Source organism: Alexandromys fortis, unplaced genomic scaffold, assembly GCF_014885135.2.
Source record: "Alexandromys fortis isolate MF-2015 unplaced genomic scaffold, M_Fortis_MF-2015_v1.1 scaffold_291, whole genome shotgun sequence".
Lineage (NCBI taxonomy): Eukaryota > Metazoa > Chordata > Mammalia > Rodentia > Cricetidae > Alexandromys > Alexandromys fortis.
In genome coordinates, this window is record NW_026068163.1 from 620,745 (window position 1) to 635,900 (window position 15,156).

A 15,156-nucleotide genomic window follows, 5' to 3' on the forward strand; every position below is an offset into this window, starting at 1 on the left:
TCAGCAATTGGAAGGGAGCCCCAGAGACTCCCAGCCACCCCGTAACTGTTTTCCTGGGAAGCCCCCATCCCCCATACTTGGCCTTGCTTTTCCATTCCTCACCATTAGATTTCGTGACCTTCCAGCTGCCCCAGTCATGCTGTCAAAACCTCCTCCTTGCCATTCAGTCTGTTTCCTCCCAGATAGAGCCTGCCACTCCTCCAGGCGGGAAGGAATGCATGCAATCAGGTTGAACCCTCAGATGGGTGGCCAGAGGGAGCTTCACAGGAGAATGTCCACAGACAAGCATGATTCTGGGTTTGCTTCTGCTGGAATGAAGAAAGGTTTAGATGCATCGGAGACAGACATCCATCAGAAGTTCTGTCTGCCAGCTTGGGGGATGTGGTCTCCATTCCATGCCAGAGTAAGCTGCTGTGGGTGTTTATGGACAGGCACACCATGATGAAATCAATGGTTTGAGAAGATTCATCTGGCAGCCCAGTCTGTCATGGATTTCAACCTGCTCTGGATGGACAATTTTGAAACAAGTAAAGATTGTGAACTCGGGTGGCATGCGTAAAAAAAGGCAAGATTTCATTGGCAATAAACAACCCCGAACTGTGTGTGTGTGTGTGTGTGTGCACACGTGCGCAAAGATTTCAGTAAAGTATCAGCAAACTGTGGGATGACAGCATAATTACATACCAAACTGAAGCCATTTACAACAGTTGCAAACCACTTCTAACTCCCCTGACAGTGACCTTCAACCATGACTAGTAATCCTTCCTTTCCCAATCCCACGTTGTACTGACAATGGTGGACAAGGGAAAAACGAAAAGCAATTTGTTCCCTCTAGGATGGCCAACTTCAGGTGACACTGTGCCATATCCTGGTGGAGCTAGAAAAAGTACCCAGCCATGCCATGGATGCCCTGTGCTCAATGCAAAGGCGGTGGCAGACCACATCACCTGAAGTGCAAGGCACTCTTACAGCAGCCAGGCTTCCTGTCTGGCTCCAGGATTCCCACACTTGCCTACTGCGCAGAAACATGATCCCAACTTGAACCTGTCTCCCACTTGGCTGGCAGATATGAGAGCACGAGCTGTTGCGAAAGCAAGAGATTGAGGTAGGGCTGAAACAGCCAAGTCAGTAAGTGAGCATTCTAACACTAGTCTCAGCGAAGGCTACCATGGCCATCATTTTCTGTTCCAAAGCCTCAATGGTTGCGACACTGAAGGGAACTATAGCTCAGTTCAGAATTTAAGGTCTGTGCACCATGATGAAGTTTTTCCCCCACTGGAAAGATCTGAGCAGCATAGGCTGCTCTTGGTGAAGGTAGTCCATAGCAGTATAATATGGAATCACAAAGGTTCAAGTTTCTAGACTAACTAGCATGGTGAAAAACAGAAAGGAAAGAGCACAGCCTGGAGTTGAAGTACTGCCCTATAATCATGGCCCTAGGGAGGCAGGAGCAAGAAGATCATGAGTCTAAAGGCAACCCTGGCTATATAGCCAATTCCAGGTCAGCATGAAATCCTGTCTCAAAACATAAAATGGCTAGTTTGGCAATATAATGCTCAAGAAGCAGAGATAGAATAATCAAAACATAAAGAATAGATTAGGCCATCAAGATGGCTTAGCAGGTACAAAAACACTTGCCAGGCAAGCCTAAAGACCTGAGTCTGATCCCCAGAACCTACAGCTGAAAGGGAAAATGGACACCAGAAAGTTGTCCTCTACCTACCCACCCCCAAACATGCCATGGTACATACTTCACACAATAATAAACAATTTTTTTTTAATTTTAAAGAATATATTTATTTCACCAGTATCTGCCATGCTTTATGGAATGATCGAAGAAAATGATAATCAGAACAAAAGAATGTAGCTGTCTCAAAGGGGAAAAAAAAACCAAAATCCTTTCAAACCTCATCAATTAAAAAAACAAAATTGTAATATATAATCCCCTCAAGTAGTAATTTAAATTTTCATTTACATCTTATCTTCTAAGAATCTCAAAATAAAGTTCCACAAATACTTATTTAAAACACACAGTTGTCATAACACTGAAGATGACGGGTCTAGCATGGCAGGAGCAGGGCAAGAAATGACAGGCAGAGGTGACAGAGCTCTGGGCGGCCTCGCAAAGGCTAAGGGCGGCTCCACAGTGGCCCTTCCTTACACAACAGCCCCCAGGCCTAGCTGAGGTTTGCAGCTCCAAGCTCTTGAAAACAAGTTTGCCTTCCAGGCCCAGAGAGATGGTTTAGCCAATAAAGGCACTTACCACCAAGCCTGAGCACCTACTGTTCCAACTCTGGGGGCTACATGATAGAAAGAAAAAACTCACTTCCAAGTTGTCCTCTGAACTCACCTCTTACACCACACACACACACACACACACTCACTCACTCAAATAAATAAATGTAATTTTTAAAATAATAGTTTTCTTTCTGTATCATTTACTAACTTTAAAAAATCTCTCTCTCTCTCTCTCTCTCTCTCTCTCTCTCTCTCTCTCTCTCTCTGTATGTGTGTGTGTGGTAGGGGGTATATGAGCACCTATGTATGCAGGCACTTGACTGCAGAGGCCAGAGAGGGAAAGCAAGTGTCTCATTTATTGAGACGGGTCTCTCACTGAACTTGAAACTCATCTTTTGAGCTGGGCTGACTAGGGAGCTCTGGGGATCAGCCTATCTCCTCCCCCATAATCTGAACTTCCAGCCATGCTCCCCATAGTTGCTAAGAATTTAAACTAGGCTTCTTTTGCTTTCACAGCTAGTGCTCTTTCTCATTGAACCATCTCCCCAGCCCCATTTTACTAACTTTCATCAAATCATTTTTAACAGAGTAAACAGGCAGGAGGGAACATGGCAGTAAACCAAGTTCTCAGAGGTTCAAAGAATGAAGCAGTAATGGCCTTAAGGTGAGTTCACAGCTTCTGAATCCTTAAAACATCAAACTATGTTAGAAAACAAAAGCACAAGTTATTAGAGAGAAAGACCCAACTGAAAGAACACTACCTTGCTTACAGGAGGAAGGCAAGTGGAAAGAAGCTCCTGAGCTGTGGGTTAAGTTTAATCTTTTATTTTTTCAGACAGGATCTCACTTAGTCCAGGCTGCCCTCAAACTCTATGTATTCAAGGATGACCCTGAACTTCTGATCCTCCCTCATCAACCTCCCGGTCCTGAGATTTACAGGTGTGCACCATCTTACTGGGTGTGGAACCTAGAGCCTGGTGCTAGCAGGCACTCTACAACTGTACTACATCCTCAGCTCTGATTTTATTTTCTTCATATACCAGGTGGACAGGATCTGAGAGTCCCTTCCATCTAAAAAAAAAAAAAAAAAAGCTGTCAACACCCAAATACATTTTAATGAGAGTATGAACGGCATTCCGTTGCTCGACATTTTGCAATATTCACTTAAGAAAAGGCTAATTTATCCATTTGTTTCTCCCTTAACCAAACTTGGGATGCCTTGCAAGCAACCACAGACAATTTTTTTTATAATGTTAACTGCATTTCCTTATTGAGCAAGTACAGCCGGACAGAATGACTCTGCAGCCTCACTCAAGGTAATGTGAAAAAAGAAACACCTACTCGGAGTTCAGAGTTTAAACTCTGGTAATTTCCTTCAGCATTAACTGCACAAATCAAACACTTGAGCGCATCCTCGATTTCAAACAAGGGTGAATGAAGGCAGCAGGGGCTGTAGACTCTGGTGACTTAGAAAGGTGTGGCCTGCTTTCCCAGCCACTCGCTTCAAGGACACTAGAGTGGAAGAAAGCAGTTTTGCTCGACTTGAATCTCCTGCGCAGCTACTGCTTCCTTGTTCTGCAGTGTATCTTGCTGGTGGCCTCCTGTCTGATTACCTTTCCTCTCGTTAGAAAGACACCCCCTCCAACCCCACATCCTCTTACCCCACTTCCCATGGCCCAGGGCTCTATTAAACACAAAACTCCTGCCAAATGCCTGTGGCCTCCAACAGTAAAGAAAAAAAATACAGATGAAAATGAAGAAATTGATATACTTTATTTTTATTTACTATAACTTTTTTTCCAGTGCTAGAGAGGGAACCTTTTGATTTTCATACTAGGCAATCGATCTACCAGACATCCACAGCCCTAAAATTCTTTTGTTTGTCTGTTTTTCAAACTTACCATGTAGCCCTGTTTGATCTGGAGCTCACTATGCAGACCAGACTGGCCACAAACTCAGAGATCCACCTGCCTCAACCTGCGGAGTACTGAGATTAAAGGTGTATGCTACCATGCCAGGTATAGCCCTAAAAATCTTGAAGAGGTTTACAACAAACTAGACATCTTTCAGAAAGGTGTTCACTTCAGAATTTTTAATACGAACATGTATACCACAGCACTTTTTAGAACTGAAGAATTCTTGGTACAGCTGCACTGAGACCAACAGACCAACACAGGTTCTCTCAATGCCCAGGTCCCTTCTTGTAAGGACACTCCCTTCCCTGCCACACAATGCTCGTCTCACCAACTTTCTCAGAACCCAGCTTAAAAAGAGACAGGGCTTGCAGGGCAGTGATGGTGCACCCCATTAATCCTAGCACTTGGGAGGCAGAGGCAGGCAGATCTGTCAGTTCAAGGCCAGCCTGGTCTACAGAGCTAGTTCCAGGACAGCCTAGGCTTCACAAAGAAACCCTACCTTGGAAAAAGGAAGGAAGGAAGGAAGGAAGGAAGGAAGGAAGGAAGGAAGGAAGGAAGGAAGGAAGGAAGGAAGGAAGGAAGGAAGGAATCTGTGCTGGGCGATGGTGGCGCACGCCTTTAATCCCAGCACTCGGGAAGGCAGAAGCAGGTAGATCTTTGTGAGTTTGAGGCCAGCCTGGTCTACAAAAGCTAGTTCCAGAACAGGCTCCAAACGTACAGAGAAACCCTATCTCAAAAAAACAAACAAAAAAAAAGAATTTGTCAGGGATGAGTACAGTGGTTCATGTCTGTAATCTCAGTATTGGGATGGGTCAAGGCAGGAGGACTACTCTGAGTTTGAAACTGTCTTGTGCTACAGAGATATATTAATTAAAGAATTTTAAAAGTGGGACTCAAAGCAACTCAGGAAACATGAACAAGACCAACAACTCCGAACACTCCTTAGAAAATCCTAGTACACATACACACAGCAAAACCTAATTTGGAACATACAGAAAGTCAAAGTCGCCAGGTGGCTCTCAGAAGTATACCCTCAAAACCTGAAATAGGAAAAAGGCAAAAAGTTCAGGAGATCCTAGCACTGATGTGTTAGTGAAATACACCTCAGACCAAGTAAAAATTTTAAGGCTTTCAATGAAAAAGCCTTTCATTACATGTAGAATTTTTAGGCAAAGTAACTTGTCCCTGAACTCAAATCACCATCAAGTTATCATAAAATGTAAATCTATGTTTGGATCATGGATGAGCCAAGAGTAGTGACTGGTGCCCTTAATCCCAGCACTCAGCAAGCTGAGGCAAGTGGATTGCTGAGTTCAGGACAGCCAGGGCTAAGTAGACAGAGAGACCTTGTCTCTGAAAAACAAAAAACACCTCTTATCCAATTATTGCCTCTGAGATCTTTTTACCCTCAGACATGACTAGGATGTTCAGGTAAACAGCAGTTTGGGGCAAAAAGAGGCTTGTGGGCCTCTCTTCAAATATCACCAACAAAATGAATAACTAGCAGCAGCAAGTGTCCCTCCACTTGGCTACGGTCAGACTCCCACGAAAGAGTCCAAGAGCCCCACCTGTTTCCAATTAGATACCAGAATTGCTGGAGTGTTTAAACTGCATTTGCTTGCTACTTACACAAAACAAGTCTTCCAGGTTTTTTGAATGGTTAGAATATGTTAAAATAAGATTAAGGGTCTGGTTTAAACAATCAGAGGCAGGGGAATTTCAATTGAAACCAAAACTATCTCTCTGCGGCAGCAATAACCCAGAGCTTCAGACAAAACAAAAAGACGAGGTAGACACATTTCTGCCGCTGACAATGACTAATAAAAATCGGACCTTTCTTGGGAAGGGCATATATACTTTAAAGCAACGTATTAAATTTCAAATAAATTTAAAATAATTCTTATAGTCACTTACAATTCTATATAGCAGAATAACTTACTACAGTAACTTAACATTCATGTTATGCCCCAGTAAGATACGTGAAATTTTTGGAAACTATAAAAGGAACCAAGGTCAAGAACAGAGATTTTTCTTATGGTGACATTTCTCCTAAAGTAATATACAGATTGTCCCCTAACAAATCTATCTTTCCTTCATTTCACTATGGAATAGAGACTTGGACTTTTCTCTGGCCTTATTTTTCCTACAATCCCAGGAAAACCGTGACCATCAATGGAAAGCTCCCACACACACTGATAGTTTTCTCTTCTTTGACTGTCAACAGAAAAGGTACTTTTAAAACTAGCAAGTGTCTTGGGCTCAGTGGGGTTGAGCAGATGGCAGGTCCACTCAATGGATTAGGAGAGAAAAATTCTTGAATAGACTGAGTTGTCTGTTCCCATTTCCAAGTTAGACCTGAGTATTGATAGAAGACAGGCCAAAGGGCTTCAGTGCAACCAACCGCATCAAGAGTTACTGCATTATTTTATTCTTGCACTGACTTGTGCCTTAAAAAAAAGAAAAAAGAAAAAAAAAGGTTTCACCCAGGTAAAAGCTTTAAGCAACTGATAATAACCCTTCCCACACCCAGTCTCATAAGACACCTATATTAAAAGAACCAGGAAAAGAAAAAATAGGAGTGCCCTGCATCATTTGTTCATTCATTATCCTATCAAAGGCACTAAGGGAGGTATTTTAATTGAAATTATATACCTATTACAAGGAGCAGAGTTGGAGTGCTGGAAACACAACTCACACACACAAACACATGCACACACATATACAAATTCAAGCATGGCCATAAGAGGAAACAAAGAAAAGCAACCAGAAAATGGACTTCAGCAAAAACTGAACTGGTTTTTTAATTTGGGGAGAGAACAATTTTAAAGTTCACTTTTGCAGGGAAAACGCCCCAGACTGACGCAGTCACAGGCAGGCCCCATCCCCGAGATCCACTAATGTGAAAACAAGTTACAAGAGTTAAATATACCTCTTTTCAAACATGTATTTAAAAGATAAATTTATACAATAGTGTTTTTCTTAATTAAAAAAAATTTGGTTTTTACAAGTCTGGGACAGGATCAAAACTTGTTCAACTAGTCTTAGCAATGCTAGAGCACACTAATTTTGCACAGGACAAGCCTCAGTTGGTGATGAGAAAGGAAACAGTCCAGTTTTCAGAAACTCTCTTTAGCAGCAGACATCCACTCCAAGTCCCAAGGTGGTTTTAAGACCCAAGAAGAAGGGGCATAAGAACATAGCCCTCCAAGATGCTGAAGGGGTGCAGGGTCCTGCTGCATCTAGCCAAGACCTAACTGGATCCAGCTAAGATTTAGAGAAGGCTTTCAGTCAGTTGGATCTCAGTGATACCTAAAAAATTCTCACCCAAAATCTCCGACTCTCCATTAGTGAGAAAAGAGGACCCTCAACCAGATACCAACTCAAAAACCCTGGACCTAAGCTCCCAGATAAAGGAGCAGTCCAGAATCACACTTGATCTTTGGCATTCCAAGTTCAAGTAAGGCTTTCAAAGTTGCCTACTGGTGACATAGTTGAAACCACCTAAGGCCAAATCGTTATCTACCAAAAGCCAATAGTCTCTGTAACAACAACAGTGCTTAAACAAAGGGTTTTGTTTGTTGTTGTTGTTTTAAGGGCAACAGAAAGTTCTTTCGTGTTAACTACAAGTGAAACTTACAATGAAGTCCTGAGGTGAAACGTCCTCAAGATCCCCCAAGAAAGCTATTCAATGTATTGGGGGGCTGGAGAGGCTGCAAGAACAAACACCAAGTTCATAAAATCTATTAATTCTCAAGAAACCAAATCATTTTTCTGGCCTTCTTTGGTAATCCTTAATAAAGGAACTTTACTGATATTAAACTGGGATGTCACAAGAGGGTGGTGATAGCGAAAATTAAGGTTTGTTTCTTAAAATTCCACAACGGGTTTTACAGTAAGCACACGAATTAAATTATGGTAAAAGGGAGCTATTTTTACTAAAATAGGGTAGACCAATTAATCAAAAAATGCCATCCGGCTGTGTACATTACATTCAGGAATCTAATTTACACAATAGACACTATGGAGTAATCTATCTTAGTCAGTAAATACTCGAACTTCTTTAAGTTTTAATCTTATCAGAAGTACATATTTCACATAGTCTTCCTTAGTTAAGAGAGAAATGGGAGGAAATTTCATAACGAGTATGAGTCTGCCTTATCGTCCTCACGTAGGCAAGGGTAGAAAAAGCAAGCACAATTAAAGTTGTTTCACTCCACTTATTTATGTTTTAATCCAATCAGCTTCGTTTCCTGCAGGCCTACATATGGAGTTCGTTTGTTTCAGGCTCCTAAGGGTGCTGCGGGTGGGTTAGGAAAGTTCACTCAAGTTCAAGTTCAAGCACACTTCAGAGTTGGGAGCAAAGGCGGTTCCCTAGAGATGTTATGGAACATCTCTCTCACACACACACAATGCCGCTCAGGACCACAAAACTGTCCCCACTCCCCAGGGTCCCCAATGATCAAAGCTCTGCGGGCTCATTCGCCGCTCACCTTCAACTTGGCTCCGGCTACGCAAAACATCCACCTGGCTGATTCCCGGGGCCGTCCAGGAGCCGCGAACGCGGAGCTGGCACTAGCGGGGAGGGCCCCGAGGGCGAGAAGCCGGTTCAGGTGAGGGGTGGCAGGCAGGGTACCACCCTCTGGGCACGCAGGCAGCTCCGCGGAGAAATGGGAAGCCCCGGCACCATCCCCTCGAGGAGATGGGGAACGACAATCAGTCTTCACACAGTCCAGCGGGGCCCCCGGGGCTTTGCTTTCGAGAACCGGGCTGGAGAAGGCAGCTTGCAGAGGACCTGCCGCGCGCTCCATAGCTCCTGGGGCCCCTTAGCAGAGAGGACAGAATACACCCCTCCGCGAAAGAGAGTGAGGGGCTGGAGTGATGCAAGCGACGGGTCGGTGAGGCGAGGGAGCCCTGGAAGTCCCTGAGACGCACAGCTAAGTCTGTCTGCACCGATCAGTGATCCGGTAGGAAAAGCGCCCGAGATCGGGTCACGCAGGGGCCTGCACTCGGTAGAAAGTTGCAGCCTTCCTCCCTCCTCCGGGGCCGATCCCACACTCTGCGCGACCCACCGGCGTCCCCCGCCAGCCAAGTTTTCCCCTTCCAAAGCTTTCCCCCACAACCCCTTCCCAGGGAAGTCCCCCGGCGCAAAAAAAAAAGGGGGGGGGAACAGATCCAGCTCCGCAGTCACTTTCACGCAGCAGACACACAAAAGAGCGCGGGGCTTGCGGGTTGGCCCCGGGACGTAAACAAACGGGGTGGGGGAGGGACCCGCCACACCGGGAAGCCGGTCCCCTAGCCGGTCCACACCGGTTGACAATCCCTGACGGGAGTAGTGAAAAGAGGAATGGTGGCGGCTCTGCCCAAGGGGACCGACCGGGGAGCAGCCGGGAGCTCCAAGCCTCCCGCCGTCTCCACGACAAGGGGCCACCCGCCAGCCTGGCCGTCGCCGCCGCCGCCAGCCGCCGGTGGCCGATCTGACCCTCCCCCGGAGCCGGCGGCACCACAGCGCCACCAGCTCCAGCTCCGCCGCGCCGGCGGGGCAGTGGCGGCGGCGGCGGCGGTCCGCGACTCTCTCCTCCCGGAGACAGAGGAAAGAGAGAGACAGGCGCTTCACCCCCCACCAGCAACTCCCCACAAACTTTCCCCGGGAATACGCCGGGGCTGAGCCGGGGGGGAAAGGCAGGACGTGACTGGCGGGAGGGCGACGAGCGTCCCGCAGCTCCCCTGCTCGGCAAGCCCGCCACCCCTCCGGAGTCACCCCGTGGCGCGTCCCCCTCTTTAGCGCGCGCGAGTTCCCACTGAGCCCCCGGGGGGGGGAGAGACCGCCGCTCCCCCCTCCTTCCCACCGGGGTCCCACGACCACGACAGCGCGCGGGGTCGGCCACGACGGCGACGCTGGTGATGGCGATGACGGTGGGGAGGAAGACACCCTCCGGGGTTGAAGGGGGCAGACACCGGGGGGCAAAGATGTTGGTGGCGGCTGGCGGCTCCGGCGCCATCTTGGGCTGATCGATGAATTGAACAAAGAGGATCAATTTCTGATCAAGCCGAGTGATCAATGAGAGCCGGGGAGCCCGAGGGACTCGCCGCCGACTCGGCCCCGCTCTTCTCCCGGCACCCCCCTCCTGCCTTCCCCCGTCGCCTCAGCACCCCCGCCAGGGCCTGGCAGCCCGGAGTGTCACCCTCCTTCCTGAGGGAGGCCGCGACCGCCCGCAGCCCTCACCCCCCGGGCGCGAGGCCGAGCGCCGAGAAGCCTGACCTGCAGCTGCTGTAAATCAAAGCGCTTCCAATATTGAAACATCGATCCCACATTGGCCGCCATCTTGAGACATATTGAGACGGAGTGAGAGGCTGATAGAGAGGGGGCTGGAGTTCAGGAGCCGCCAGGAGGCAGCAGGCGGGCGGGCGCCAAAACCCGGCCTGGAGCCGGCCGCCGCCTCAGCCACCGCGGACGCGGACTCCTTCCTCACGGCGCCGCCGCCGCCGCCGCCGCCGCCGCCACCGCCGCCTCCGCCGCGGAGTCAGGAGCCTGAGGGTAACGCGGCGGCGGCGGCGGCCTTGGCGCGCGCGCGCCGCGCTCTCTCCCCACAGCCCGAGCGCGGGCATCCGGGGCCCTCGCGACCCCTCACCCTTTTTCCCGCGCGCCCCGCCGCGAGCCCCCCTCCCCGGCCGCGCGGCGACCCTGCGGCGGCCCGGCCTCGAGGGGGCGCTGCAGGGTCTCCACCGGGACCCTGACGCTCACCTAAAGGGAGCCTCCCCCTCCCCCCGAAAAGGTCGCGCGGTCGCTGGGGGGGGGGCTCGCCCTGGGGTGAAGTCCCCCGGCTTTCTCACGCGGGGACGGTGGGCTGCGCCGCTCGCGGCCGTGTGCGGGCGCAGCGCTCTTTGGCCCCGTGCATGCGGAGCGTGCCATGACCACCTGCAAAGCCCGCGACCCGGACCCACCGCCCGTCCCGCGCGCGTGTGCCGGGGATGACCTCACTCCGGTCCCCTGTGCGTTCCAGCTGGGGGACCTCCAGACCACATGGGTCACGACCAGTGTTTCACTTTCTTGGAAGTACAATTGTGTAGTGTTAAAGGGAGGGGTTGACCACCAGCCCTGGACCCTCCCGCGGCTGCTGTTGCTGTGCTCGCGTTCATGCCCCACACTCGGTGCGATCCCCAAATTGCACGGGAACACATCAGCAAGTGGCAGCAGGCTCCCCACCCTTCAGAGCCGCTCCAGCTTGGGCCGGGACCGGCAAAGTCTTAGAGTACAGCTCTGTCCCCAACCACGCTTCTGCGACACAATCCAAGAAACTTCCTCTGTGGTTCACTCAGCTCCGCGCCTCGTCTTTGCAGGCAGAAAGTTTGAAAGCGTGCGTTGGTTGCACTCAAAACGGAGCGCGTGTTCCCGAGTTTACAGAAATGCTCACTTTAAAACCGAGAGTCGGGGGAGGAAATTCTCTTTACGTTTCCTCTGGCCCCAAAGTACGCGTTTTAGGATCGTCATCTTTAATGGATTTATTCACACCAGCGAGTTTGCGTTTACAGTAGGGGTACAGTGTTTTCACTCTTCTGCGTCTCGTTGAACGTGTAATTAGTTAAGACAAATCCCCCAAATTCCTTAATCTTTAAAATTATATGTAAATAACGTGTGTATGGAACACAAAACATGACAGTAGAAAATAATTGCTCTCGGGGCCAAGTTTGAGGGTTTAGCGCTAATCGGTTGCGGTGAGATCGATATTTTTGGAGAAGGGGGCTGGAAGTGAAAGTCCCCCCCCCCCCNCCCCCCCCCGAGATTTAAAGAACGCAAGTGTCCCAGATCTTGCAACTGCCGCCCGAAGCGTCTCAGTCACGGAGCGGTCGAGACCCGGTTGCACCGGGCTTCCCAAGTCGCAGCCTCTGAGCCGCAGGAGCGCCACGAAGCAGGTGCGTGGGAGCGCGCGGGCGTCAGGGGGCGCAGAGCCAGCCTCCAGTCCGGATACCGTGACGCGGCGTCAGGAGGGACGCTGCGGATCTCGGGTGGCCGCAGGCTTGCCTGAGTCTTAGGCGCCGGAGCCGGAACGCGCGGGCGGCTGCTCTGCAGTTCCGATCGCGCCGCCCGGTAGAGGGCAGCGGCTCCCCGACACTCGGGTTCTCAGGGTCGTCCCCCCCCCCCCGCCCCCCGCCCCGTCACACTTGCCCACCCGGCTCCGCGTACTTGGCCACTCCCTGTTCGGGGTCCAAGCGGGAAGCAACTACAAGACCACCTTGAGCTACTTAGATCTTACCCTTTTTTTTCCCCTATCTTGCACTTTAGAGACCATCTATGCTTGTGCGGTGGCCGGCAAGAACGACAAAAATTGGCCTAAAGGCGGCTAAACAAAATGTGCGGGAGCCTTAAAACAAGCCAATTCCCTCTCGTGAGGAACGATCGGGGAAATGGTATGGATTTACCACAGATGTTCTCAATCTAATTATCGTGCCGATCCCCTGGGTTTGAACTTTAAAAACTGAAATATATATGACCTGTGTAATAGTCGGGAAATACATCTGGTTGGAATTCAGAGTTCTGAATCCATAGCAATATTTTAGATACAAGTTTGACGGGTATTAAATACAACTGTTCCGTTTCTAGTTATGTTTATATTTTTGCATGTTAACCTGGCTTACATTGGGTGACCCAGAGCTTAAACTTTATTTAAGTAAAATTTAAATTTCTCCTAACATAGTTTTTGAGTTATACAAACTTTTATAGCCCTCAGCCAAGAAAGGCGGGGGTGGGGGGGGGGGAGAATTAGGATGACTTCTCCAATGGCATAAAATGTTCTCATTTCAAAAGTTAAATCACTAATCAAAAATTATCTTGGGTGAATGAAGTAACAATGCAAAGACTTGTGAAAAGATTTTGAAGAGTGCATTTAAGATGTCCGGAACAAGAGGAGACATAAAAAGAAGAGCTTCGAGATGGTGGGGTGTCTCAGTGGGCAGAGCCATTGCTTCGAGACGGTGGGGTGTCTCAGTGGGCAGAGCCATTGCTGTGCCAGTCGGATGGCTTGAGTTCCAGTCCCAGAATCCACGAAAGTGTCCTCTGACCTCCACCCTCTAGCTGTGGCATGTGTGCCACTGCACACATCGTGCACACAAGCTCATCATACTCATAAGTAATAAATGAAATTTAATAAAGAACAAACGATAAGTAGTTCAAAGACTGGGTTTGTTTTTTCCCCCCCATTTCAGGTTGAGGTTCAGGCGAAGTATTGTAAAACCTGCACAGCCACTGGCATCTCAATACAGTGGCTTTACAAAGTTATGAACTGCTTAAAATATTTCAAAAATGGAAGGGTTTAAGAACTTCTGCCTCCATCGCCACCCACAAAGATAACACAATGAGTGATCAGATCTTTCCAGAACCCAGAATGAGAAAGGATGGCTCTGACCCAGGACCAAAAAATAAAATAAAATAAACCCAACATACAATTGATATGACTTTGAATGAGACATAAGAAAAACAATCCAAAGGCATTTGGTCATATTTTTTTTTTAATGTTTAGCTTCTCCCTTTAGGGGAAGAGACTCGCAGTTCCCAAGTGCATGACTAATCGCCACCCCAAGCTTTCCCCATTAAGCCCCCTGTCATCAAATGAGAAAACTGATCAAAATGATATCCATTCCTGGCACCTTTAAATCTGGCTTAGCAGCAAAAGGGCAACTACGTAAGTATTTGCAGGAACCCAGAAATTTCTCTGTCTCTTCTGGGGCTGTTTTTATTGTTACACAAAATGATAAAATAAAATAGGGGTAGCTAACATGGTGGCACACACCTGTCACCCCAGCAGGAGGCAAAGGTAGGAGAGCAAGAAATCCAGCACGATGCATCAGGAATTCGGGGCCAGCCTTGCTGATGAGACCCCGTCTCCAAAAACCAACAACAGCAAATAGTGATAGCAAGACTCCGTTGGGGTTGTGGTAACACTAAGGGATGTCAGAGAAAAGTGTAAGATACCCTGGGGAATTTACTCTTCCCTATTTCTCCTCATAGTGTGAACTCCCTCTTCTCCTGATAGCATCGGGTTTAGTTTGTAAAAACCTGTTAGGTGAATGTTGGCGAATGTATGGTTTCTGAAACCACCATCCAAGGGTAATACCTACTAAACGCATCCTCCCTAGGTGGTCCCAAGAAATGTTCTTCCTAAGAAAAACCAAGGAATAATCTGGAATATTTACCAAACTAAAATCCTAAGAATAAGAGGCAGGCAGATCTCCATGAGTTCAAGGCCAGCCTGGTCTACAAGAGCTAGTTCCAGGACAGGCTCCAAAAATACAGAGAAACCCTGTCTCAAAAAAAAAAAAAAAAAAAAGCTGTCAACACCCAAATACATTTTAATGAGAGTATGAACGGCATTCCGTTGCTCGACATTTTGCAATATTCACTTAAGAAAAGGCTAATTTATCCATTTGTTTCTCCCTTAACCAAACTTGGGATGCCTTGCAAGCAACCACAGACAATTTTTTTTATAATGTTAACTGCATTTCCTTATTGAGCAAGTACAGCCGGACAGAATGACTCTGCAGCCTCACTCAAGGTAATGTGAAAAAAGAAACACCTACTCGGAGTTCAGAGTTTAAACTCTGGTAATTTCCTTCAGCATTAACTGCACAAATCAAACACTTGAGCGCATCCTCGATTTCAAACAAGGGTGAATGAAGGCAGCAGGGGCTGTAGACTCTGGTGACTTAGAAAGGTGTGGCCTGCTTTCCCAGCCACTCGCTTCAAGGACACTAGAGTGGAAGAAAGCAGTTTTGCTCGACTTGAATCTCCTGCGCAGCTACTGCTTCCTTGTTCTGCAGTGTATCTTGCTGGTGGCCTCCTGTCTGATTACCTTTCCTCTCGTTAGAAAGACACCCCCTCCAACCCCACATCCTCTTACCCCACTTCCCATGGCCCAGGGCTCTATTAAACACAAAACTCCTGCCAAATGCCTGTGGCCTCCAACAGTAAAGAAAAAAAATACAGATGAAAATGAAGAAATTGATATAC

The 15,156-nt window shown here is 48.2% G+C and overlaps 1 protein-coding gene and 1 long non-coding RNA gene across 17 annotated transcripts in view; one reads left to right on the forward strand and one right to left on the reverse strand.

The window, feature by feature from the left end:
• Cux1 (cut like homeobox 1) overlaps positions 1-15,156 on the reverse strand; it is a 348,081-nt gene that overhangs the window by 322,912 nt on the left and 10,013 nt on the right. For 8 of the 16 annotated variants that reach the window (XM_050127934.1, XM_050127933.1, XM_050127932.1 and 5 more), the window contains exon 1: positions 8,645-9,096. The exons of 2 other annotated variants lie outside the window; for them this stretch is intronic. In XM_050127934.1, coding sequence (XP_049983891.1) covers positions 8,645-8,962 — 318 coding nt within the window. In that variant the 5' untranslated portion in view covers positions 8,963-9,096. Of the gene's footprint in view, positions 1-8,644; positions 9,097-10,413; positions 10,626-15,156 lie in introns of those variants that run through there. 6 more of the 16 variants (XM_050127936.1, XM_050127935.1, XM_050127931.1 and 3 more) reach the window with 1 other exon arrangement.
• LOC126491934 (uncharacterized) overlaps positions 11,986-15,156 on the forward strand; it is a 7,036-nt gene continuing 3,865 nt past the window's right edge. The window contains exons 1-2 of the long non-coding RNA XR_007589496.1: positions 11,986-12,065; positions 12,436-12,560. This is a non-coding gene — a long non-coding RNA (uncharacterized lncRNA). The remainder of the gene's footprint in view (positions 12,066-12,435; positions 12,561-15,156) is intronic.